The sequence below is a fragment of the Pristiophorus japonicus genome, chromosome 9 (genome assembly GCF_044704955.1).
Source record: "Pristiophorus japonicus isolate sPriJap1 chromosome 9, sPriJap1.hap1, whole genome shotgun sequence".
Lineage (NCBI taxonomy): Eukaryota > Metazoa > Chordata > Chondrichthyes > Pristiophoridae > Pristiophorus > Pristiophorus japonicus.
In genome coordinates this window covers 20161364-20187388 of record NC_091985.1, presented here as the reverse complement: position 1 = coordinate 20187388, position 26025 = coordinate 20161364, and the positions used below count along the sequence as shown (strand labels likewise).

At 47.9% G+C, this 26025-nt stretch overlaps 1 protein-coding gene across 4 annotated transcripts in view; it reads right to left on the bottom strand.

Moving 5' to 3' along the window:
• Positions 1-26025, bottom strand: part of LOC139272953 (kinesin-like protein KIF13B) — a 247742-nt gene that overhangs the window by 7707 nt on the left and 214010 nt on the right. For 2 of the 4 annotated variants that reach the window (XM_070889117.1, XM_070889119.1), the window contains exons 29-37: positions 20728-20783; positions 17850-17974; positions 16411-16587; positions 15299-15391; positions 12730-12882; positions 9815-9892; positions 8455-8508; positions 6213-6330; positions 77-213 (exon numbers count right to left, since the gene is read on the bottom strand). In XM_070889117.1, coding sequence (XP_070745218.1) covers positions 77-213; positions 6213-6330; positions 8455-8508; positions 9815-9892; positions 12730-12882; positions 15299-15391; positions 16411-16587; positions 17850-17974; positions 20728-20783 — 991 coding nt within the window. The remainder of the gene's footprint in view (positions 1-76; positions 214-6212; positions 6331-8454; positions 8509-9814; positions 9893-12729; positions 12883-15298; positions 15392-16410; positions 16588-17849; positions 17975-20727; positions 20784-26025) is intronic. The other 2 variants (XM_070889118.1, XM_070889120.1) reach the window with 2 other exon arrangements.

The following is a 26025-nucleotide window of genomic DNA, read 5'->3' as shown; positions in this document are numbered from 1 at the left end:
TGTAGTCTCTCCCTTCATCTGCCAAATATATTTTGTTTATTTTGAGAAAATGTCATTCCACAGTTAGATTCCTCACCTGCTGATTTGATAGAGGGGCAGATCTTCTCTTCTCCTCATCCCGTGCAGGGAAAAGTGATTTGAGAAGTTTGGGCATCTGAGGTACAAAGGCCTTCATTGGGTTCAAGTAAGAAGCTGCTAGCGCTGAGAACGAGTCTGATAAGAGAAGGAAGATGGTGACATAGATATCCGTTAATGAATTCCTTTATTTCATATATTTTTTCCGTTGGTATTTCTCACTGCCACTTGTCCACTTGTTGCTCTGCAACCAGGAGAGCAAGGATGGAGAAAAGGCAGAGTTTTTCTCCACAACCACCACCACTGCATCTTCCTCAACAGTAGTTCCAACCACAACTTGATCACTCACTTTTCCCTCAACATCCCTCCCATTTCCATTACCTCTTTCCACTGAACCCTTCCCTGCACAAGCATTGTCTCAGGACCGAGTATCAGCATTTTATTTCTGGATGGGGCCCAGGTCCGCATAAAACATCAGTCTCAAATACGACAGGAAAGATGCAAGTTTTGGTGTTGTAGCACCCAGTTCTGAGTCAGAAGCAGCCTCTGATAGCAGGAATAATGTAGTACAATACTACAGTACTGACCAGAGCTATACATTTCTCTCTCAAGATAACAATCAGTAAGTTCACAAGAGTGTTTTCAATCTGTCCCAGCATTTCAATCTTTCTCACATTCATAGAGTGGGACTCCAAACTAATTCAGTGATGTTAAAGAAGCTATACAGCATTGTATCATCTCACAAGTTATTTCTGTGGAACAAGTGGCATTATAATTGTCATACCATTTTCATGTGTTACTCCAAATTCCCCAACAGACTGTAGTGCGATGACACCAAATATGACACAGCACCAGCAGAGGAATGCATACATTCAGTGAATACCTCCAGCACGCAGAAAAGCCACCAAGAGCCATTTTGGTTCTAAGCAGTCCTTCCAATTCTCAGATTTATGCTCACAAACCTGAGGCACTGGGTCAAACAACTAGGTATCTTCTTCCAAACAAGACAGCAAGTTTTCTCATGCACAATGATATGTTCCCTCTAGTTCATACCCAAATCCAGGTCGCTCATTGGAGTGTGGATAGGTGCAGCTGGTGCGGGCGAGGTTGGGGCGGTGGGGGGTGGGGGTCGGAGGGGCTGGCGAGGTCATAGAGAGACGTGATTGGGGCCCAGGAGAGGTGTGGGTTCGGGGCCCAGATGAGGCGAGGGCCCAGGGGCAGCACGGGCCAGCCCATGCTGCGATATGTGCGCGCGCCTTGTCCGTGCAGCAGAGCTGGTCTCCAATCGTCTTGGTTAATCCTTGCCACTGGACCAAGACCGAGCTCTGTCAAGCCAGTGTGATGGCTGGTGTGCAATGGCCACCACACGTTAAAAAAATCCCTGGAAGAGGGGACAGAGTGTAGTGTAATAAAATTTGAAGATGACACAAAGATTAGTGGGAAAGCAGTATGTGTCAAGGAGAGATTTGGATAGGTTAAGCGAATGGGCTAAGGTTTGGCAGATGTAATACAATGTCGGAAAGTGTGAGGTCATCCACCTTGGGAAAAAAAAAAACAGTAAAAGGGATTATTATTTGAATGGGGAGAAATTACAACATGCTGCGGTGCAGAGGGACCTGGGGGTCCTTGTGCATGAATCCCAAAAGGTTAGTTTGCAGGTGCAGCAGGTAATCAGGAAGGCGAATGGAATGTTGGCCTTCATTGTGAGAGGGATGGAGTACAAAAGCAGGGAGGTCCTGCTGCAACTGTGCAGGGTATTGGTGAGGCCGCACCTGGAGTACTGCGTGCAGTTTTGGTCACCTTACTTAAGGAAGGATATACTGGCTTTGGAGGGGGTACAGAGACGATTCACTAGGCTGATTCCGGAGATGAGGGGGTTATCTTATGATGATAGATTGAGTAGACTGGGTCTTTACTCGTTGGAGTTCAGAAGGATGAGGGGTGATCTTATAGAAACATTTAAAATCATGAAAGGGATAGACAAGATAGAGCGGAGAGGTTGTTTCACTGGTCGGGGAGACTAGAACTAGGGGGCACAGCCTTAAAATTCGGGGGAGCCAATTTAAAACAGAGTTGAGAAGAAATTTCTTCTCCCAGAGGGTTGTGAATCTGTGGAATTCTCTGCCCAAGTAAGCAGTTGAGGCTAGCTCATTGAATGTATTCAAGTCACAGATAGATAGATTTTTAACCAATAAGGGAATTAAGGGTTACAGGGCGGGTAAGTGGAGCTGAGTCCACGGCCAGATCAGCCATGATCTTATTGAATGGCGGAGCAGGCTCGAGGGGCTAGATGGCCTACTCCTGTTCCTAATTCTTATGTTCTTATAGGCATCTTCCTTCATTGAAACACCTGTAAACTCATCCCTTTTTGGTGTGGAAGCAAGTCTTCCTCGTTTCGAGGGACTGTCTATGATGATGATGACACTATAGTGTTGGCTGGACTTCTGCTGCTGTATCTTTAGCTTGCATTCATTAAGAAAACAACATGTGCAATACAGTGAGCGACTCAGTGAGAAAGAAGAACGCACATAAGAGTAGAAGAGGGACGGGAGACCATACAGACGTGGGGGCGTTATTAATACAATAATAATTCGTGCGACTAGTGCTCATGTTTGCTATGAATCTATAATGGCAGCAAATTTGGATTGGCACTGAAAAATGGCATCTGTATGATTGGAATTCCTTACCATAGCATAGGGTCCATCATAGAAGCACAGTAGTGGGGGGGAAATGACAAATCATTAGTTACAGCACAGGAATTATTTAAAAAATGGTAGCAATATCATATTACCACCAAAACATTGTCATAACACAGCCAAGTTTTTAAAAAAGTGAACAATATTAGAATTTGCCGGTGGGAGAGCTGCAAGGAGCAGAGCGTGTTGTGCTGTTGGACTGCACAGCTGCCAGCACGGTCATCCGTTCAGCACATACCATCATCGTTGGTGGCTTTCTTCATCATTGAGTAAATGATTTGTTTTATTCATTCATGAGATATGGACACGTTGGGAAGACCAGCACCTATTGAAGGTGGTGGTGAGCGCCAGTGAGTGTTGAACTGCTGCAGTCTATAAGGTGAAGGTTGTTAGGGAGGGAGTTTGACCCAGCGACAATGAAGGAACGGCGATATATTTCCACATCAGGATGGTGTGTGACTTGGAGGGGCAGTTGCAGGTGATGGTGTTTCAATGCACCTGCTGCCCTTGACCTTCTAGGTGGTAGAGGTCGCGGGTTTGGGAATACACAGTTTAATAAACCTTACTGGAGCTAGGCAGCACTGCAGTGACTGTAAACACTGGAACTTGCACTGAATGAGAGAGGATATGGAGCTGGAGATATACTAAATCCAACTACTGGGAATACAGAGCATGCTGGCAACAAGCTGGGGGTGGGAGGGAGAGTTGGCCCTGGCAGACAATCATAGATATAATATTCATTATATGATGCTGCTTATTTTCTGGAGGAAGTTATTAACCTTGCTGGCAATAATATTTGTATCACCTGGGCTGCTGAAATTTCAGTCCATTGATTTTTCGATTGTGTTTTCACTGCAGTCAGCACTTTTTTCCCCAGTCGCACAACTGCACGTTCAGCCTATGGTGAATCCTGCAGTGCCTACCTCGGATTATAGTCCAGATCAAAGAGCGAACACAGAATGGACTATTGAGATGGTGCATGTCTTCTGGCCGACTGTTCAGAGACAGGCTATTGGAAACCACAGATTTTTCCCACGTGAATGCACACAACTAGGTTTGAAACGTGACTCGAGTATTACACAAGAACATAACAAATAGGAGTAGGCCATTTTGCCCCTCGAGCCTGCTCCACCATTTAATATCATGGACTCGGCTCCACTTCCCTGTCCGCTCCCCATAACCATTTATTCCCTTATCGCTCAAAAATCTGTCTATCCCCACTTTAAATATATTCAATGACCCAGCCTCCACAGTTCTCTTGGGCAGAGAATTCCACAGATTTACAACCCGAAGAAATTCCTCCTCATCTCAGTTTTAAATGGGGGACCCCTTATTCTGAGACTATGTTCCCCCAAATATCTTCTACATCCACCTTGTCGAGCCCCCTCATTATCTTATATATTTTGATAAGATCACCTCTCATTCTTCTGAACTCCAATGAGTACAGGCCCAACCTATCTTCATAAGTCAACCCCCTCATCTCCAGAATCAACCTAGTGAACCTTCACTCAACAGCCTCCAATGCAAGTACATCCTTCTTTAAATATAAGGAGACCAAAACTGTCTATGCAGTACTCTAGGTGTGGTTTCACCAATACCCTGTAACAGTTATAGCAGAACTTCTCTGCTTTTACACTCTATCCCCCTTGCAATAAAGGCCAACATTCCATTTGCCTTCCTGATTACTTTTATGTACCTGCCCGCCTACTAACTTTTTGTGTTTCATGCAGAAGGACCTCCAGGTCCCCTGTACTGCAGCACTTTGCAATTTTTCTCCATTTAAATAATAATTTGCTTTTCTATTATTTCTGCCAAAGTGGATAACCTCACATTTTCCCACACTATATTCCATCTGCCAATTTTTTGCCCACTCACTTAAAGCCAGTCAATAAATCTTTGCAGGTTTTTTTTGTGTCCTCACAATTTGCTTTCCCACCCATCTTTGTATCAGCAGCAGACTTGGTCCCTTCATCCAAGTCATTAATATAGATTGTAAATAGTTGAAGCCCCTGCACCGATCCCTGCAGCACCCCACTAGTTACTGTTTGCCAACTGAAAAATGACCCATTTATCCCAACTCTGTTTTCTGTTGGTTAGCCAATCCTCTATCCATGCTAATATATTACCCCCAACCCTGTGAACTTTTATCTTGTGCAGTAACCTTTTATGTGGCACCTTATCGAATGCCTTCTGGAAATCCAAATACACCACATCCACTGGTTCCCCCTTATCCATTTTGTGGGGTTATCCCAGATTTTAAGTCCCTTCTCTTCCAACACTGAAGACTCTTATTCACCTTCGAGAGTAAAATGATAGATTTTCTCCAGAGAGCAAACAAAATCCACATTAAGTGCAGAAAGCACACAGTTCTCAATTTGCATAATTTCTGTCCACGATATACAGAATGCAAGAGTTTGATTTCGTTCTCTGCCCTTTCTTTATCTTTTTGTTCAGTTATGTTCTGCTTAATGGACTTGACAGTTTGATTTTTTTTTAAACGTTAATGGTTGAACCCTGAAAAGCTGTGCTGGAAAAGTTTTTTTTAAGCCACTTATTGACAGCATACCATCTAGCAATGGGGAGAGTTTAGGGTCTGCAGAGGCACTGGTGATTAAACTACCACTGTGCACAAAGTGAAGAGTGTGATTTTGCAAATATAGGTTAGGTAACAAGAAGCAAAGATTTTACAAGATAAATATTGAAGCAGCAGCTGACAGGAGCTGGGCATGTGTCTGAAAAACAATAGCTTTTTACGAGCTTATGGTCGTTTAAGATCATAAGGCTCTAATACAGTGGAAGCTTCAACACCGATTGCAGAGACTGAAGTTAAGTTGGTTCATTATTCACAGACTTTCTGGATCTTTCAATCTATTTAGCTCAGATCTTCTCCAGCTGACGACTTAAAATCTTCTCGACGAAGCTTTCTACAACAAGGAAGACTAGAAGAGCTTTTGACTTTCAGAAACGTCCCTTAGTGAACCGAGAAATTCACTTTCTACTTCAAGCGTCAAGATTATTGACATAAATTCTGGTTGGAGATCTAAAGTGGTCTGATTAAATAATAGGTGGTCTGGGCTCAAAAGGAGGAATCCACATCTAAAAAAAGCAATTGTTGGTAGCTGGAAGCTCTGTTAAAAACTCAGATTTTAGGATAGACAAGAGAGTAAAATACTTGAGCAGGAAAGCACTTCTTCTTAAATGCAGAAAGGTTCCACAATCTATTGTGGGGACAATGGGTCTGCACGCCAATTGCAATTATCTTTTCTTTAGGAATATAAGCTTTCTAAAAGAAAGTCCAATGTGCCATTAAAACAATAGCATTGTGACAGCTGCTGTTTTTAATATCCCCATAATTCAGATAGTTTGGCTTGGCCAAAATTCCTTTCAGTATTCCTGAGAAAAAAGAAGCTATTCCAAGTCACTCTTTGCACCAGATCTCACCTGCGTCTTGTGACTGGATGGGCATGGAATGCCTGGACACCGGGGAGCAGTATGGAGGGGTGGTCTTGTTTGACTGCTGTGCAGCTGTAGATATATCCTGGTGACTCTCCCATCGACTCTGCCCAGGGGAAATATACAAAAGAAATCCATTCAACATTTTAAGCTATGTTTTTGAGAGAAACAGCACGTTAGAATTTCCCCTTTGTGTCAGGGTATGGGCACTGAGCTAATTTTTAAGGGAAACGGGTGGAGATGAGATTCTCCCATTGAAGTCCCTTGGAGCACCATACACTAAATCAGAGTGGGGGTCTCCATAACTAACTCTTACAAGATGCATCAAGGCCACTGCAGCAGTTTCACACTCTACTTTGCTGAAGTGTGTTTGGGTGGAAAGAGGAGGAGAGAGGCACAGAACATGTCTGGATTAGGAAGTCACCCCGTGCAGAATTCAAAAAGCATACACCCAAGTTCTAATATTCTCATCAGACTTGATGAAAGAATTAGGAAGTGTTTCAATGTTTTCATTTTACTTCCAAAACACTGCAATTTGGACAAGACACTGCATGTCATAATTCATTGTAAAAAGAAAATGATAGGAACGTTTTTGATTAATATATTAAGACATTTAGAGAAGTCTTTTATAGGCAAACATTTTTCAATATTTACTGGATCCTGAACGATCACAAGATGAAACCTGGAGCTGCAATTACAATGAATGCAGATGGAAGGAATGCCAGAGATGCCCATTTCCACAAACTGATTCTTAATTCTATTCATGTTGAAGTCCTGCTGATTTTATGAATCCAAAGTATAATGCACTGCAAAGTTACTTGAGATTTAAACTGAGTAATGCAGCTATCAAGTTCATTTTTCAAATCAACAGCCAACTTTGGTTACTGGACACAATTTCCAGTCATCATCATAGGCAGTCCCTCGGAATCGAGGAAGACTTGCTTCCACTCCTGAAGTGAGTTCTTTGGTGGCTGAACAGTCCAATACGAGAGCCACAGGCTCTGTCACAGGTGGTACATAGTCGTTGAGGGAAAGGGGTCGGTGGGACTGGTTTGCCACACGCTCTTTCCGCTGCCTGCGCTTGACCTCTGCACGCTCTCGGCGTTGAGACTTAAAGTGCTCAACGCCCTACCGGATGCACTTTCTCCACTTAGATCCCCGGCCAGGGACTCCCAGGTGTCAGTGGTGATGTCACACTATCAGGGGGGCTTTGACGGTGTCCTTGTAATGTTTCCGCTGCCCACCTTTGGCTCGTTTGCCATGAAGGAGCTCAGCATAGAGCAATTGCTTTCGGAGTCTCGTGTCTGGCATGCGAACTATGTGGCCTGCCCAGCGAAGCTGATCGAGTGTGGTGAGTGCTTCAATGGTGGTGATGTTAGCTTGGACGAGGACACTGATGTTGGTGCACCTGTCCTCCCAAGGGATTTGCAGGATCTTGTGGAGTCATCGTTGGTGATATATCTCCAGCGACTTGAGGTGTCTTCTGTATAATCGTCCATGCCTCTGAACCATACAGGAGAGCGGGTATTACTATAGCCCTGTAGACCATGAGCTTGGGTGGTAGATTTGAGGGCCTGGTCTTCGAACACTCTTTTCCTCAGGCGGCCGAAGACAGCACTGGAGACGGAGTTGAATCTCCGCATCAATGACTGCTTTTGTTGACAAGAGGATCCCGAGGTATGGGAAATGGTCCACGTTGTCGAGGGCCGCGCCGTGGATCTTGATGACTGGGGGACAGAGCTGTGCGGCGAGGACAGGCTGGTGGACAGTCGGCAAACAGTGATCGATTGTCGATAATCGTTTGCACCCTTAACACAAGTTGACAACAAAACGGAGGACAGTGCCCATGGGATATCACAATTATGATGGGGATTTGGGGGTTGATGCTTTGAACAGAATATGCATCAAAGGCATGAATTGGCCGAAGCACTTCATACTTGTAAGACACACAGAGGGAACACCGTGGTTTATTAAAGTGGAGTGATATCAGCTGCACAGCTCCCATGATTTTGTATCCCCTACATGGCTCAACTGTTGGTTAATGGCAGCACGTGCTGGGATACATTTAACCAGAATTATACCACCCCACTGTAAGTTCACCATGCAGTAGAGATGTAGGAATTAACTAATAATGTCAAGGTTTCATTATTCAGAAAAGCTACTCCTTGGTGAAGTTTAATAATTTCATTATTATAATGCTGTGTTATACTAACTGCAGGAATGTAGTTACCTTGTTACGTTCGAGACTTGATCTCGCACTGAGGTCATGACGGCTCCCAGATAACTTTAAAAACAAAGGTTCAAGAGAAGTACAAGTTATTTGAGCTCCAAGTTAAGTAAAACTATTGAGGTATCGTGATAAGTCAGAACATGCAAACTCCGGATAACCAGTCCCGTTCTATCGATGCAAACTTGAAGACTGTGACAGTGAGAAAGATTGGTGAGTTTGATAAAGTGCAGCATTTTTAATAAACATATTAAAGTGCTTGTTAAAATAGCAGAATGCAGGTAGGGGATAGAACTTGGTGTTATGTGAGGAAAACCCACAATAAAATCATACATAGACTCTTCATATATTGGCCTTGATGAGCTAAATGGCCTTTTCTCACTCGAGTTTATATTCGTAGATATATTCCCAGTCGATAACTCAATTAATATTTTACAATAAATTGGCAGCGGGGACATCATAATTTCTAATTCTCGTGTTTACATCATCATGCATCAAGGACATTGACCATTTCCCTTGTAACTGCTCTCAGTTCATTATTCTTTGTGGTAACATTCATGTCGACTTTGCCAAAAACATGGAGATTTTTATTGCAATATATTGCTGCATTAGCAGTTCAATGACCAGCAAATGATGCTTCATTCATAGAATCTTACAGCACAGGAGGAAGCCAGGGGGTCTATCACACCTGCAACAGCTCTCTGAAAGAGCTATCCACTTAGACCAAGTACTCTGCCCTTCCCGCATACTTTTTGAAAGTTTTTAGATAATCAAACATTTATTCACTTACCTTTGAAAAGCTATTATGGATTCTGCTTCCACCACTGTTTCTGGTAGGACATTCAACATTCTAACAACCCCATGTGTTTAAAAAAAAATTCTCCTGGTCTCTCCCTTCAATCTCTTGGTGATGACCGTTAATTTATGTCCTCTAGTTACCAATGCACTGGTGAATGGAAAGAGTTTACCCCTTAATGCCTTATCACAATCTTTCATTTATTTTGAAGGGCCCATTTTGGAGAGTCAGCTTAAAGCCGGCCCCTGCAATCATATCTAAACACCGTAATGCAATCCTATCTTTTACAGACAAAGTAGCCATTTCAATTAAACCTACATTGATGGGTGAGAGATTTCCCCAATCCTGACATTCAAAGGTCTCAAGTGAAATTAATCTTGAGACAGTTAAACTGGACAAAAATATCCATCATGCAGAACTTTCCTCAGTTTATTAACTTTTGGTGTTAAGCCAGCAGTCTTAAATTGACAGACTGAAGCACGCTGCTCCTGCAAACACGATGTAAAGCACATGCCAATCCTAGCCACACACACAGGCACGGGGGGAAAATAACGTCTAGAGTCATACCCGGTTGACGTTTGGAGAGCTGATGCACCTTCTGGTCAGTTTACGTTTTGCATTTAATTGTTCTTTTACTGCAACTTCCTGTTCACAAAACACAGTAGAAAAGAAACAACACAACATGGCATCAGGACAAGGACAAGACCAGACAACACAAGAGAGAGAAATCTGCAGTTCCACAATGTAAATGGAAGAGCTCATCACAAAAGCAAGCAAGCAAGCAGCTAGCCTTTCAATTTTTGTACTTCTTTTGCCAATTTCCCCACTCCTCTCCTGTGAGCACCGTCTTGAAGTAAAATTCCATGAATACTGAGCAGCTTCTCACCATGCAGCTTCTTATGTGAGCCCTTAACCATGGGTGCTTCAGTTCAACCCATTGGGCAGAGAAACGTTGAGTCAAATTAATTTTTCATTAAACAAATACATTTTTCAGCAGGAGTCCCTGGCAGCAAAAGAACAGGAGGCGGCCATTCAGCCCCTTGAGCCTGTTCCACCATTCAGTTAGATCATGGCTGATCTGCATCTTACCCATATCCCTTGCCTAACAGAAATGTGGAGAAAAATTCAGCTGATTTTACTCCTCTCTAATCCATCCTTGTTAATCTCCATTGGCTTCTTGCTCTCCAATGCACAATTCAGAGGCCTTGCCCTGGTCTACAAATTCCTCAGTTGCTTCACCCCACACGCCAACCTCTTCCAACTCTACGTCCTGTTCTGTAACTTTAATTCCACCAAATCCCTTGTTCCACTCAAAGTTTTCGGACATCTTAGGACTTGCTATGTGGAAATACCTCCCCAAACAACATTGTTTTTCGACTTTTATTACCACCGTTAAAAGTCAACTACAGCTCCCTATCATTAAAACCATGCTTTTGAACACTACACCTCATGCCTGCTCTCTCCTTTGAATATTCATTATTTTAAAGGTGCTATATAAATGCAAGCTGTTGGGAGTTTGAGATGGTCAATGGAGGTGGAAGCTGGTGAATTCCATCTGCCCAATTTTCTGCTATGAATTGATTTTTTGACAATCTCATGCACGTCTACTGGGCTCTGTTTAGTTGTTAAAGTGCTCCATTTCCACTTGCCTGACACACAAATACCATAGGCCAATCTTCTTTTGGTGAACTGAATTTAAATTCAGAGTCACAAATAAATTTTCAGCAACTACAGGAACAACGTCTCAAATCCGGCTGTCCGAAAAACGGTCATTGCAAAAATCCCATTTGATATTCAATAAAATAAAATCCGGAATTATTGTCCAAAAACCGTTGGGCCAGACTAGTTATCGGCATCATCGCTATATTTTAAATGGCGTGCGATCGGTCTGAGCCTTGCTGAGTGACCCTCGACCGAGCCCGACCTGACCCACGCCACCATTAGTACTTTGTCTCGGAAGCATACGTATGCTCTTGATTTTATTGTCGGAAATTCGGAAAAATCTGAAAATCGGCACGGTCTCGAGGTTGCTGGATTTGAGACATTGTACCTGTAGAAAGAAAATGCACTACCCACTACTCCAAGACTTGCTCCACCAGTAGCTTCACCCCTCTCTCGCCTCCAGCCCATTGCATACATAATAGTTTAGTCCCAATGAACACTTTGGTCTTTGTGCTGCATTTGCAACAACTTCAATTCCAGGTTATTCTTTCTCTCTTTGCAATGACTCAAGATATACCAAGATAAGACTATCTCATCCTTGGAGTATCATGGAAAAGGACAAGCTAATATTCAAATGCAGAATGCTGACAGACAATATGAACATATGGATGGTTCAGACAGTGCCATTGTAAAAAGAGAGTCAGTGCCTTGATAGAAACAGAAGCTTAGGACATTTGGTGAACATCTGACGGTTCTAAAATGTTGATGCAAGACACCAATCTACACAGATAAATGGATGAACTCCATTAAAAATAACATTTTTCTTAGACAGTGATGGCAAGTGGGAGCTAAAAGTTCAGAAGAGTTAAAAACACATAAAAGCAACTTGTAGAAAAAACGTATATACTCCAGATTTAATTAACAGACTGCTAACACTGATGTGCAAGTCCCATGCCATGCTCACACCCAATAAAACTTTTGCACAACTGCAATTTAAGCAACCAATTTTAAACCTCAAAGTGCACCTTTCCAGTGATTGTTGCCTCATACTCCAGTCTTGCCTTTATGCCCCCACTGAAGACATTCAGATACCCATTCCGCCACCACACCACCGCCCCCCACCCCCACATCTCTGCCTCCTGACTGAACTAAAAAATCAATCACTATTACATTGAAACTTTGATTATCAGAGATTTCATGATCTAGTAGCTGGGGGCCTACTGTTTTATTGGTACCCAGCTGGAAAGATCAGCTGACAATACACAGCTGATCCATCAGTTCATAGCTCCCCTTTGGATCAACTCTCACATCTTTGACTGGCCTGGCCACTCGACTCTGAGGAAAGCCATGGACTGGAAGATCAGCTGCACAGCCCAAGCTAATCTTACTGGGCAGAAATAACAGAGACAAGTGTTACTGGAGAGGGCTGAAGAGGGGTAGGGAGAAGCAGAGCAGCATACAGCAACTTGCACTCGATTATCCACCAGCTTCGATTATGTGCCAGGGAGCCACCTCCAACACGATGGATAATCGAGGTTCCACTGTAATTAAAATGATCGGCTATTCCTATGGAGCAGCTGATTTTTAATCTACACACACAAAATTACAAACTAAAATAACATCTGGCAACTATTTTAATACTAAACCTTGCTCACATTTCAGTCCCCCTTTTTCTGAACTTTAACCTTCCTTGCTTGTGCAGGCACCATGCAGGTGCACAAGTTCTAAAAGGTAGTATGCCCAGAGGTTTTAAAAAGTGAAAATTGGGAGAGAGGGAAAGCATCAGCCTGATCGGTTTCTTTCCTCTTGGTAAAACTCACCTGACGCAGGCGGTCCAGAGTGAGGATATTCTCCACTGCCAGTACACTGCGGAGGTACTTCTCGATGTATGCTTCTTTCTCGGCAGACTCCGCATTTTCCAACTCTGCTGCCATCCGTGCCAGAGTTTCACGATCCTCAGATGCCTGGGCATCCTGGGAAACAAAGGAAAAGCCCAAATAATTCACACTACCCACAATGTTATCTGAAGACAAATCCTGAAAAAAATATTAAAAAGAGCATTTATTTTAGTTTTTGCCAAAACAGGTTTATTGATCATATTTCTTGTCAGTAAAATCTGAGGCTGCCATGCTCTAAAACCATAAAAGTGATCTGATCAGGCTGCATCTTCAATACTGATCACTTAGGCACATCAAAAACCGTCAGGCTATCTGCTAGTCAAAGGACTTAGTTGAGAGGAAAGATAGAAACACGAACACTTCATCTTCAAAAGGAGAAGTCAAGTAGAGGCATAGAGTACAAAAGCAAGGACGTTGGGCCCAAGTTTCGGGGACGCCACATACAGACAGACAGAGAGATAGAGACACTGACAGAGACACACTGGGCGGGGGGGGGGGGGGGCGGGGGGCATCCCAGCACGCTGTTAGAGGGCTCCTGGTACTGCAGTCGGTAAGGAGAAAATGTTTTATTTATTGATTTTTTTAAAAAAATTTATTTCTCATTAATTTTTTTTGATTGATTTATTGGTTGATTTATTGATGTATTTATCATTTAGTATTGATGATAACTCTTTAGTTGTAAAACTGAAGTGTTTAATGTTTGTAAACTTCCCTTTAAATCTCACCCCCCCCCCCCCCCCAATTCCCTATGCCTGATTTGTAACCTGTGCCTGATTTTCTAAGTGTAGACAAGGTTTTTCTGAGCATACAAAAATCTACACTTACTCCATTCTAAGTTAGTTTGGAGTATGTTTTCACTGCCTAAACTTTCAAAATGGGCGAAAGTAGCTGGACACGCCCCCTTTTGAAAAAAAAATCTGTTCCAAACTGAAACTGTTCTAACTGACTAGAACTGGAGCAAACTAAATGCCGAGAATTGCAATTTCTAAGATAGTCCATTCTAAACCAGTTGCTCCAAAAAAACAGGACCAACTCAGGCTGAAACTTGGCCCAGTTGTGCTGAACCTTTATGAATCATGGGTTATGTTTCAGTTGGAGTAGTGTGTCCAATTCTAGGCACTGCATTTTAGGAAAAATATCAAAGCATTGGAGAGGGAATTTACTAGAATAGTACCAGGATTGAGGGACTTCAGTTATGTGGAGATTGGAGAAGCGGGGATTGTTTTTCTTAGCGGTTACAGGGAGATTTAATAGGGGTGTTCAATACCATGAAGGATTCTGATAGAGTAGATAGGGAGAAATTGTTTTGACAGAAGGGTCGTTAAGCAGAGGAGACAGATTTAAGATCATTGGTAAAAGAACCAGGAGAGCGATGAGGAGAATTTTTAAATTTTATGCAGCGAGTAATAATGATCTGGAGTGAAAGATGAAAGCAGATTCAATAGTAACTTCCAAAAGGAGATTACATGAGAATAAACCAAAAGCTTTGGTGCATTTAGTTTATGCTGTAAAGTTATAGATCCTGCTGTTTTAAATACGGACTCCAATCGCAATCGATGAGAGTGAACTGATGCAGCTGATGACACTCTACCTGCCTCCACAGGATAGAGATATGGGTCAGAATTCTCTGATGGATCTCGAATGGGTCATCAAGGTGTGCACGTGCACTTGTCAGTTCGGGTAGCTTCCCCCAAGAAGCATGTTACGCTCTGGAGTGTGGAGTGGTTTCATGATCCAGAAGAATGTGCATCACACAAAAAGTTAAAACTTACCTTCATTTAGAATCACTTAGTTTGCATTTAATGGCTATTGCAGTCTTCCTGCAATTATGTTCGAAGCAAAAGAATGTGAGAATGCAGAGTTTTAAAATATTACAGCACAGAAGGAAAACATTCGGTCCATCGTGCCTGTGCGTCTCTGAAAGAGCTATCTAATTTATCCCACTCCCCTGCTCTTGTCCCATAGCCCTGTAATTTTTTTCCATTTCACGTATAGACCTCAATTCCCTTTTGAATGTTACTATTGGATCTGCTTTCACCACCCTTTCAGCTAGTGCATCCAGATCATAACTCGCTGCAGAAAAATAATTGCTCATTTCCTCCTTGGTTCTTTTGCCAATTATCTTGCATCCGTGTCCTCTGGTTACCGACCTTCCTGCCAGTGGAATCAGTTCCTCCCTATCGATATCAAAACCCCTCATGAGTTCCCCAGTGTGACTTCCACATTGCCCTAAAATAACCTTTGATTAATGTATACATTACATGAAGCTAATGTTTTACCTAGAAAACATGCAGGCAGCATTACACATTTTTGTTAACCAGCCTTCCCTGGAGCCTTCCTTTCATTATTTCCAACATACACAGATACAGAATATCATTTTGTCTGAAGATCCTGTTATGCAATATGCACAAACAGCATTCGTAAAGGTTACACTTTTATTTTAAAAAACTGACAAAACAACATCAAGCTGTTATATTTATCACTTACGTACCTCTGGGATGTTGGAAACTATCTCAAAGGTCACTCCACACGTATTAAGTGTACTTCTGTAGGACATTCTTCTCAAGAAGTTTTGTGCAAAACCCTGAAATTATATATATTTTTAATATAAAAGGTACGTCATGATGTTTCATCCCAGTCCACCCAGATCAGGCAGTAGTTGCAAATCAACCCAACACTGAGCTTCTGGCATTTCATGGCATTCTCTGGCCGGTGGGGGGAGAGTTTTCAACCATTTTCCCAAAGCAGTACAGCTTAAATCTGCATCCTAAACAAATTGTTTTTTCTTTCGGTTCAGCCATATGTCCAACACACACAGAAACCCAACACCATTTTTGAGAGTCTCCAAACCAAGATACTAAAATATAGAGGTAGAGTTGCTTGCCTGATATGGAGTGCACACACCCCAGCTACCGAAATCTAAAGCGTTAGCACAGATTCGCAGAGCTTGGGCTTAAGGACTCCAAGGTCTGCACATGGGGAGTATGATAGGGTGTGACCATTTAAAATCTCAGCCTTCCAGCACAGAGCACTGGTAAGCTTCCTGCTTTTTTTTCCAGCCGCCAGGACCACCATACCAAATCAGTCAATTCCTCTTAAAATTCTTCTTCCCTCCCTCCCCCTCCACCCCCTCAGTGTTAACTCATTCTGAGTTACAGTTTGACAGGTGCCAGCTGCCTTCCAGCACCTTAGCTCGAATGAGTGTTGATAAGCTATTCCACCACACAAGGCATCACATAAGAGGCCAAACCCATCCTCAAACTAAGGTTCCCACGAGCATGCTTTTCAGCAGGGCCACTGGACAGCGATCAGGAGCGAAACTGCCGAACTCTGCCCTTCCCTAAACCAGGAGCACCAAAGACAATTGCAGCACTCCTAAAGTTGTCCTGGCTAAAACTATAGGAACACTACAGACCAGGAGTATGAATGGTACAATTCACATTGGGCAGTATCTTTATAAACTGACGTGTCTTAAACATTCAATTAGAATTAGCCTGCTCACCATTTTGAATTCACACCTACTTTCTGCATTGAATCCAGGAACTAAGTAAAATGAAGAAAACGCTCTAATTTTTAAATCAAGACCACCTTTGCCGACTGTACCTGTCGGCTGTAGACGTTTACGCAGATGCGCTTACGTAACACCAGCTGCATGTCAGCGGGATGGCTAAGCTGCACCACAGTCTTCACAATGAGGAAAACCCGTTCATCGGCTGGAGTCCCTTTGCTCAGGGAAGCACAATTATGGACATTGGAGTCCCAGGAAGCCTCTGCTTTCACCTTTAGGAAACAATTTTAAAAAAATCTGTATGTAGCATTTAACATGTATAAATTCCTAGGCCATCTTACAGCAAATTACTAAAAAGAAAAAGTCCAAATATGAAACAGGAGACATGACGAAATTTTAACAGATAGCAGGAAATGATTTCAAAGCAATACAGAGTTTGCGGTTGGGACGACAGTGAACTGGCAGTGCTCACTGCCATTCTGCCTTTGAAGCAGACCATAACTTCGGGATTTGGTGCACATCAGGAAATCCTGAAGTTGCAGTCTATCATTGACAATTCTGAAACAGGTTGCGGTGTGCAATCTTCCCCCACCCCACACAGCACACCCCCCCACCCCCCGCCCCCCCCCGCCCCGAAGCTAGCAATCTGTAATTTTTCTAAAAGTTTGTCCATCTTTATTTCAGGTATGCCTTTTCCCCGTGAGCGCCCCAGTCTTTGCTCTCTTAACATTTTATTAAAAATTAGAATTTTAGGAGCTTACTCACTTTGGTTCACTGACTGACTGAGAATTTTGCTTAGACAGCTTGTTGATGTCACAGCATCTTATACAAGGGGATCCCCACTATACTTTGTTCATTTGAATTAAATGTCAGAAAACCAGACGTTCTCGACAGAGAGATGGCGAGATCCTTGTGCAAAGCGTTGTTCGGGCCAGCGGCGAATGCCTTTGCTTTGCTGCTGACCACAAATTTCGGGCCATTCTCAATGAGATGAGCTTTGGATGGTGGTGCTCAGCATAGAACAATATCGTTCAGTCACAAGTTAGGGACCAACAAAAGCTCAATCCCTGTTCCATTTAGTTTTATTTAGCCTTGCTCTTGCTGCTTAATACAAGAATGTTAACCCCTTGATTAGATTGAAGTTTTATAATGCAGGGCCTGATTCAGTTTTGGGTTCATTATATACCGATGGAGAAATAATTTACAACAACTGTAAAATTCTCAGTCCATGGACGTTAAGTGATCCTTCATTTCTTTCCTCTATTCGCCTCCTTCCCCTCCCACCCTGCAAAACAAAAACGTAGTATCACCCATCACAAGACCAGGTGTGATTCCTGCTCCTTTCTGGCTACAGCCATCTTTGTCAACTTTCCTATCTTGCGTTATGCCTGAAACGATCACCTAAAAAACATTTCTCTCTCTAATTTCCTTTCCTTTCCTGCTTGCTCTCCAACTTTCTGCGTTTTTTGGTGTTTGGCGAAGTTTATTTTATTTGAGGAGCATTAAATAAATGAAAGTTGTAAGGTTATATCACCTCTGCGTCATGATGTTTTGCAATCTGCAGTTCAAAAATTTCATCATTATCTTCATCTACAAGGCTGGCATCCAGTGCACCAGGTTCTGGCCCATCCAGATCCTCCCGGGAGCTGAAGTCATCTGCTAAAGGTGGGTAAGAAAAAGAGAAGTGGAGATACCTTAATCTAAAGAAAGGGAATAACATTTATTGAGTATTGATAATGGTAATTTTTAAATTTATATCCATATCCTCCCCCCAGTTAATGCCATTCCTCCCTTGTGCCCAGAATTTCCTCAGTGATATGGACAGAGAATTGGTTCAGCTGCATTCACATCTATGGACGAGGACCACTAGGAGGAAGGAATGATTATCTCCCCAGTTTCTCTTCACTCTATCCCTCCAAACAACTGAGAGAGGACTGAGAAACTGGACTTTGTGCAAGTGGCATTTGAGATCGGGAACCAAGCTGAGTAACAGCCATGCCCATCCCCATTGGTAAAAGAAGAAATTAGATCGGGGCAAATTCACTCTGGCAAGGAATGCCTTAGGTGGGGAAAATGTGTTAAGGGTGGACTCAGTAAGTGTCCACTTAACCCCAGTACCCCGACAGTCTTGGCAGATTACTGACATGCTTGTACATTGTAAAGTGCGTTTTTACCCTGACCGATGTGGCTCTGCCTCTAAGCCCTCTCGAAATTGCCACATGCTTGAAAAAAAAAGAACTTCTCCTTCGAACAGAGGGAGCTAGAAGATTTGATAGAGGTGCTGAAATCAAGAAGGGTTTAGATAGAGTAAGCAAAGATAAAATTTCCAATGGCTGAAGGGTCAAGAACCAGAGGGCACAGATTTAAGGTGACTGGCAAAAGAACCAGAAGCAACATGAGAAAAAACTTATTTACGCAACGACTGGTTAGGATTTGGAATGCACTGCCCAACAGGGTGGTAAAAATAGATTCAATAGTAGCTTTCAGGAGGGAATTGGATAAATGCTTGAAGGAGAAAAACTGGAGGGATACGGGGAAAGAACAGGGGAGTGGGATTGACTGGATTGCTCTTCGAAAGAGCTGGCACAGAATCAATGGGTTGAATAGCCTCCTTCTCTGCTGCACTATTCTATGATTCTCCCTCCGGCTCTTGTGGAAAAAAAATTGTGGAATGGAGTAAAAAGATAGAACTTCCAAGATTCCCTGACACTCTGCAAACAAGCGAATCCCTGCAACACATGCTGCCTCTAGTAACTGTGCCTGGATAGGGTATTAACAGTGTTTGAAACCTAGAATTTAATTAGATCAGGAAGAAGAAAAATAATGGTCTCCACTCATTGGGCCCCAGTTTCCACACGATTAAAAAATGGGCGCCCCTCTGAGCTGGGCGCCCGTTTGTCGCGCCTAAAACGGCGGCGGAAAAAAAACTCGCGATTCTGGAGCGTTCTGCAGCTCCTTGTCTGCCTGGCGCGGTGCCCAGGGGGGCGGAGCCTACACTCGCGCCGATTTTGTAAGTGGGAGGGGGCGGGTACTATTTAAATTAGTTTTTTCCTGACGGCAACGCTGCGCGTGCGCGTTGGAGCGTTCGCGTAGTGTGAAGGAAACATTGGCACTCGGCCATTTTTGTAGTTCTTTGCAGCTGTTTAATTTTTGAACATTTTTAAATAAAAGCACATTGCCATCAGTACTTGCAGCCTTCTCACTGTCTCCTCCCCACACCCCCCCCCCCCCCGCGGGAAAGAACGGGCGCCTCCTCCCCCCCGCGGGAAGAACGGGCGCCTCCTCCCCCACCCGCGAGAAAGAACGGGCGCCTCCTCTCTCTCCCCCCCCCCCCCCCCCCGCCGGAAGAACGGGCTCCTCCTCTTCCCCCCCCCCCCCCCCGCGGGAAGAACGGGCACCTCCTCCACCCCCCGTGTGAAGAACGGGCGCCTCCTCCCCCACCCACGAGAAAGAACGGGCGCCTCCTCCCCCCCCCCCCCCGGCGGGAAGAACGGGCACCTCCCCCCCCCCCCCCCCGCGGGAAGAATGGGCGCCTCCTCTTCCACCCCCCCACCGTGTGAAGAACGGGCGCCTCCTCCCCCCGCGAGAAGAACGGGTGCCTCAGGCTGACTGCAGTATTCTCCGTGCCTGAAGCACTTTCACACAGGTAGGAAGATGGTTTATTTAATCTTTTCTTTGCTTATAAATGTTTATTCAGGTTGGATTCACTTGTATAATATTTGTAGAAGTATAAATAAGGATTTATTGTAGAATTTAATGACTTCCCTTCCCCCCCACCCCTCCCCCCCACACCTCGTTCTGGACGCCTAATTTGTAACCTGCGCCTGATTTTTTGATGTGTAGAACAGGTTTTTTCAGTTCTACAAAAATCTTCACTTGCTCCATTCTAAGTTAGTTTGGAGTACGTTTTCACTGTGGAAACTATCAAATCAGGCGTCAGTGGCCGGACACGCCCCCTTTTGAAGAAAAAATTCTGTTCCAAAGAAGAACTGTTCTACCTGACCAGAACTGCAGAAAAAAAAATGTGGAGAATTGCGATTTCCAAGATAGTCCGTTCTCCACCAGTTGCTCCTAAAAATCAGGCGCAAATCATGTGGAAACTTGGGCCCATTAATTCAGGCAAGTAACTTGCCTTTGCCTAAGGTAATAATGCCTATGATGAATGCTAAGTACTTGTCAAATAGTTATGTTAAAAAAAAAATAATAGTGAACCTTAGTTGAGGAAGCCTTCACTGCACAAATATGCAACATCAAGGTAAGATGCTAATAGTTTTGATAAATTTGTCAGCGTGTGTGACACTGGTAAAATCACTCGGATTGCCCATCCTCTAAATTTAGGGAAAAAAAGTTTTATTCCCCCCCCGCCCCCATTCAACTGGTGCATTGAGTAAGAAAACTACAGGAAAATTTACCATTTAAGTCAAGGAAAACAACAGGAACGTGTGTTTCCATTCCAGCTGCTGGGCTCCTGCAACAAATGTCAAAAATACATCAATATAAATAATAATAAACAATTTACGATTTTCATGAAAAATTGATGGATTTACAGAATTTCTCTCCCACTCCCTCCCTCCCTCGCCACCCCCTCCCTCTGATCCCTTCTCCACCCCCCCGCTCCGATCCCTTCTCCTCCCCCCCGCTCCGATCCCTTCTCCTCCCCCCCGCTCCGATCCCTTCTCCTCCCCCCCGCTCCGATCCCTTCTCCTCCCCCCCGCTCCGATCCCTTCTCCTCCCCCCCCCTCCCTCCGATCCCTTCTACCTCCCCTCCCTCCGATCCCTTCTCTCCCTCCTCCCTCCCTCCCACCGATCCCTTCTCTCCTCCCTCCCTCCCTCCGATCCCTTCTCTCCCTCCCTCCGATCCCTTCTCTCCCTCCTCCCCTCCGATCGCTTCCCCTCCCTCCCTCCGATCCCTTCTTTCACCCTCCCTCACTCCCTCCTTCCGATCCATTCTCTCCCCCCTCCCTCCCATCCTCCCTCCAATCACTTCTCTTCCCCCCCTCCCTCCCATCCCTTCTCTCCCCCTCCCATCCCTTCTCTCCCGCCTCCCTCCCTCCGATCCCTTCTCTCCCTGCCTCCGATCCCTTCTCTCCCTCCCTCCCTCCGATCCCTTCTCTCCCTCCCTCCCTCCGATCCCTTCTCTGCCCCCTCCCATCGTTTCTCTCCCTCCCTCCCTCCGATCCCTTCTCTCCTCCCCTCCCTCCCTCCGATCCCTTCTCTCCCCCCTCCATCCCTCCGATCCCTTCTCTCCCTCCCTCCGAACCCTTCTCTTCCCCCCCTCCCTCCGATCCCTTCTCTTTCCCCCCTCCCTCCGATCCCTTCTCTTCCCCCCTCCCTCCGATCCCTTCTCTCCCCCCCTCCCTCCGATCCCTGCTCTCCCCCTCTCCCTCCGATCCCTGCTCTCCCCCCTCCCTCCGATCCCTGCTCTCCCCTCCCTCCCTCCAATCCCTGCTCTTCCCACCTCCCTCAGATTCCTGCTCTCCCCCCCTCCCTCCGATCCCTTCTCTCCCTCCCTCCCTCCAATCCCTTCTCTTCCCCCTCCCTCCGATCCCTTCTCTTCCCCCCTCCCTCCAATCCCTTCCCTTCCTCCCCCCCTCCTCTACCCCCTCCATCCTCCGATACCTTCTCTCCCTCCCTCCGATCCCTTCTCTCCCCCCTCCCTCCCTCCGATCCCTTCTCTCCCCCCTCCGATCCCTTCTCTCCCCCTCCTTCTCTCCCCACTCACTCCGATCCCTTCTCTCCCCACTCACTCCGATCCCTTCTCTCCCCCCCCTCCCCTCCGATCCCTTCTCTCCCCCCCCTCCCCTCCGATCACTTCTCTCCCCCCACTTCCCTCCGATCCCTTCTCCCCTCCACCCTGCGATCCCTTCTCCCCCCTCCTCTACCCCCTCGCACTCCGATCCCTTCTCCCACCCTCTCTCCCTCCGATCCCTTCTCTCCCCGCTCCCTCCCTCCGATCCCTTCCCTCCCCGCTCCCTCCTTCCGATCCCTTCTCTCCCGCCTCCCTCCGATCCCTTCTCTCCTCCCTCCCTCCAATCCCCCGATCCCTTAACTCCCCCCTCCCTCCGAACCCCTCTCTCCCCCCTCCCTCCGATCACTTCTCCTCTCCCCCCTCCCTCCGATCCCTTCTCTCCCCCCTCCCTCCCTCCGATTCCTTCTCTCTCCCCCCTCCCTCCCTCCGATCCCTTCTCTCTCTTCCCTCCCTCCCTCCGATCCCTTCCCTCCCTCCCTCCGATCCCTACTCTCCCCCCTCCCTCCGATCCCTACTCCCCCCTCCCTCCCTCCGATCCCTTCTCTCCCCCCTCCCTCCCTCCGATCCCTTCTCTCCCCTCCCTCCCTCCGATCCCTTCTCTCCCCCCTCCCTCCCTCCGATCCCTTCTCTCCCCCTTCCCTCCGATCCCTTCCCTCCCCCCTCCCTCCCTCCGATCCCTTCTCTCTCCCCTCCCTCCCTCCGATCCCTTCTCTCCCCCCTCCCTCCCTCGGATCCCATCGCTTCCCCTCCCTCCCTCCGATCCCTTCTCTTCCCCTCCCTCCCTCGCGCCCTCCGATCCCTTCTCTCCCCCTCCCTCCCTCCCGCCCTCCGATCCCTTCTCTCCCCCCCCTTGCTCCCTCCGAACCCTTCTCTCCCCCCTCCTTTGCTCCCTCCGAACCCTTCTCTCCCTCTCCCTTGCTCCCTCAGAACCCTTCTCTACCCCCGCACTCCCTCCCCCTCCGATCCCTTCTCCCATCCTCTCTCCCTCCGATCCCTTCCTCCTCCCGCTCCCTCCTCCGAACCCTTCTCTCCCCGCTCCCTCCGATCCCTTCTCTCCCCCCTCCCTCCTCCGATCCCTTCTCTCCCCTCCCTCGGATCCCATCGCTTCCCCTCCCTCCCTCCGATCCCTTCTCTTCCCCTCCCTCCCTCGCGCCCTCCGATCCCTTCTCTCCCCTCCCTCCCTCCCGCCCTCCGATCCCTTCTCTCCCCCCCCTTGCTCCCTCCGAACCCTTCTCTCCCCTCCTTTGCTCCCTCCGAACCCTTCTCTCCCTCTCCCTTGCTCCCTCAGAACCCTTCTCTACCCCCGCACTCCCTCCCCTCCGATCCCTTCTCCCATCCTCTCTCCCTCCGATCCCTTCCTCTCCCGCTCCCTCCCTCCGAACCCTTCTCTCCCCGCTCCCTCCGATCCCTTCTCTCCCCCCTCCCTCCCTCCGATCCCTTCTCTCCCCCCTCCCTCCCTCCGATCCCTTCTCTCCCTCCCTCCCGCCCTCCGATCCCTTCTCCCTCCCCCTCCCTCCTCTCCCTCTCCCTCCGATCCCTTCTCTCCCTCCCTCCCTCCGATCCCCTCTCTTCCTCCCTCCGATCCCTTCTCTCCCCCCCTCCCTCCGATCCCTTCTCTCCCCCCTTCCTCCCTCCGATCCCTTCTCTCCCCCCTCCGATCCCTTCTCCCCGCTCCCTCCCTCCGATCCCTTCTCCTCCCCTCCCTCCCTCCGATCCCTTCTCTCCCCCCCTCCCTCCCTCCGATCCCTTCTCTCCCCTCCCTCCGATCCCTTCTCTCCCTCCCTCCTTCCGATCCCTTCTCTCGCCCCTCCCTCCTTCCGATCCCTTCTCTCCCCCCTTCCTCCCTCCGATCTCTTCTTTCCCCTCTCCTTCCGATCCCTTCGTTCCCCCTCCTCTCCACCTCCTCCCTCCGATCCCTTCTTTCCCCCTCTCCCCCCCCCGATCCCTTCTCTCCCCCTCCCTCCGATCCCTTCTCTCCCCCCCTCCCTCCGATCCCTTCTCCTCCCCCTTCCCTCCGATCCCTTCTCTCCCCCTTCCCTCCGATCCCTTCTCTCCCCCTTCCCTCCGATCCCTTCTCTCCCCCTTCCCTCCGATCCCTTCTCTCCCTCCCTCCGATCCCTTCTCTCCCTCCCTCCGATCCCTTCTCTCCCTCCCTCCCTCCGATCCCTTCTCTCCCTCCCTCCCTCCGATCCCTTCTCTCCCTCCCTCCCTCCGATCCCTTCTCTCCCTCCCTCCCTCCGATCCCTTCTCTCCCTCCCTCCCTCCGATCCCTTCTCTCCTTCCCTCCCTCCGATCCCTTCTCTCCCTCCCTCCGATCCATTCTCTCCCTCCCTCCGATCCATTCTCTCCCTCCCTCCGATCCATTCTCTCCCTCCCTCCGATCCCTTCTCTCCCCCCTCCCTCCCTCCGATCCCTTCTCTCCCCCCTCCCTCCCTCCGATCCCTTCTCTCCCCCCTCCCTCCCTCCGATCCCTTCTCTCCCCCCTCCCTCCGATCCCTTCTCTTCCCACCCTCCCTCCCTCCGATCCCTTCTCTTCCCCCCTCCCTCCGATCCCTTCTCTCCCCCCTCCCTCCGATCCCTTCTCTCCCTCCCTCCCTCCGATCCCTTCTCTCCCTCCCTCCCTCCGATCCCTTCTCTCCCTCCGATCCCTTCTCTCCCTCCGATCCCTTTCTCCCTCCCTCCTCTCCCCCCTCCCTCCTCCGATCCCTTCTCTCCCCCCTCCCTCCGTCCCGATCCCTTCTCTCCCCCTCCCTCCGTCCGATCCCTTCTCTCCCCCTCCCTCCCTCCGATCCCTTCTCTCCCCCCTCCCTCCCTCCGATCCCTTCTCTCCCCCCTCCCTCCCTCCGATCTCTTCTCTCCCCCCTCCCTCCCTCCGATCCCTTCTCTCCCTCCCTCCGATCCCTTCTCTCCCTCCCTCCGATCCCTTCTCTCTCCCTCACTCCGATCCCTTCCCTCCCCCCTCCCTCCGATCCCTTCTCTCCCCCCTCCCTCCGATCCCTTCTCTCCCCCCTCACTCCGATCCCTTCTCTCCCCCCTCACTCCGATCCCTTCTCTCCCCCCTCACTCCGATCCCTTCTCTCCCCCCTCACTCCGATCCCTTCTCTCCCCCTCACTCCGATCCCTTCTCTCCCCCCCTCCCCTCCGATCCCTTCTCTCCCCCCCCTCCCCTCCGATCCCTTCTCTTCCCCCCCCTCCCCTCCGATCCCTTCTCTCCCCCCCCCCCCCTCCGATCCCTTCTCTCCCCCCCCCTTCCCTCCGATCACTTCTCCCCTCCTCCCTGCGATCCCTTCTCCCCTCCTCCCTGCGATCCCTTCTCCCCTCCTCCCTCCGATCCCTTCTCCCCCCTTCCTCTACCCCCCCTCACTTCGATCCCTTCTCTCCCCCCTCCCCTCCGATCCCTTCTCTCCCCCCCTCCCCTCCGATCCCTTCTCTCCCCGCTCCCTCCCTCCGATCCCTTCCCTCCCCGCTCCCTCCGATCCCTTCACTCCCTCCTCCCTCCTTCCGATCCCTTCTCTCCCGCCTCCCTCCGATCCCTTCTCTCCCTCCCTCCCTCCAATCCCCCGATCCCTTAACTCCCCCCTCCCTCCGAACCCTTCTCTCCCCTCTCCCCCTCCCTCCGATCACTTCTCCTCTCCCCCTCCCTCCGATCCCTTCTCTCCCCCCTCCCTCCGATCCCTTCTCTCCCCCCCTCCCTCCCTCCGATCCCTTCTCTCCCCCCTCCCTCCCTCCGATCCCTTCTCTCCCCCCCTCCCTCCCTCCGATCCATTCTCTCCGCCCCTCCCTCCCTCCGATCCCTTCTCTCTCCCCCCTCCCTCCCTCCGATCCCTTTCCTCCGCCCTCCCTCCCTCCGATCCCTTCTCTCTCCCCTCCCTCCCTCCGATCCCTTCCCTCCCTCCCTCCGATCCCTTCCCTCCCTCCCTCCGATCCCTTCTCTCCCCGCTCCCTCCCTCCGATCCCTTCT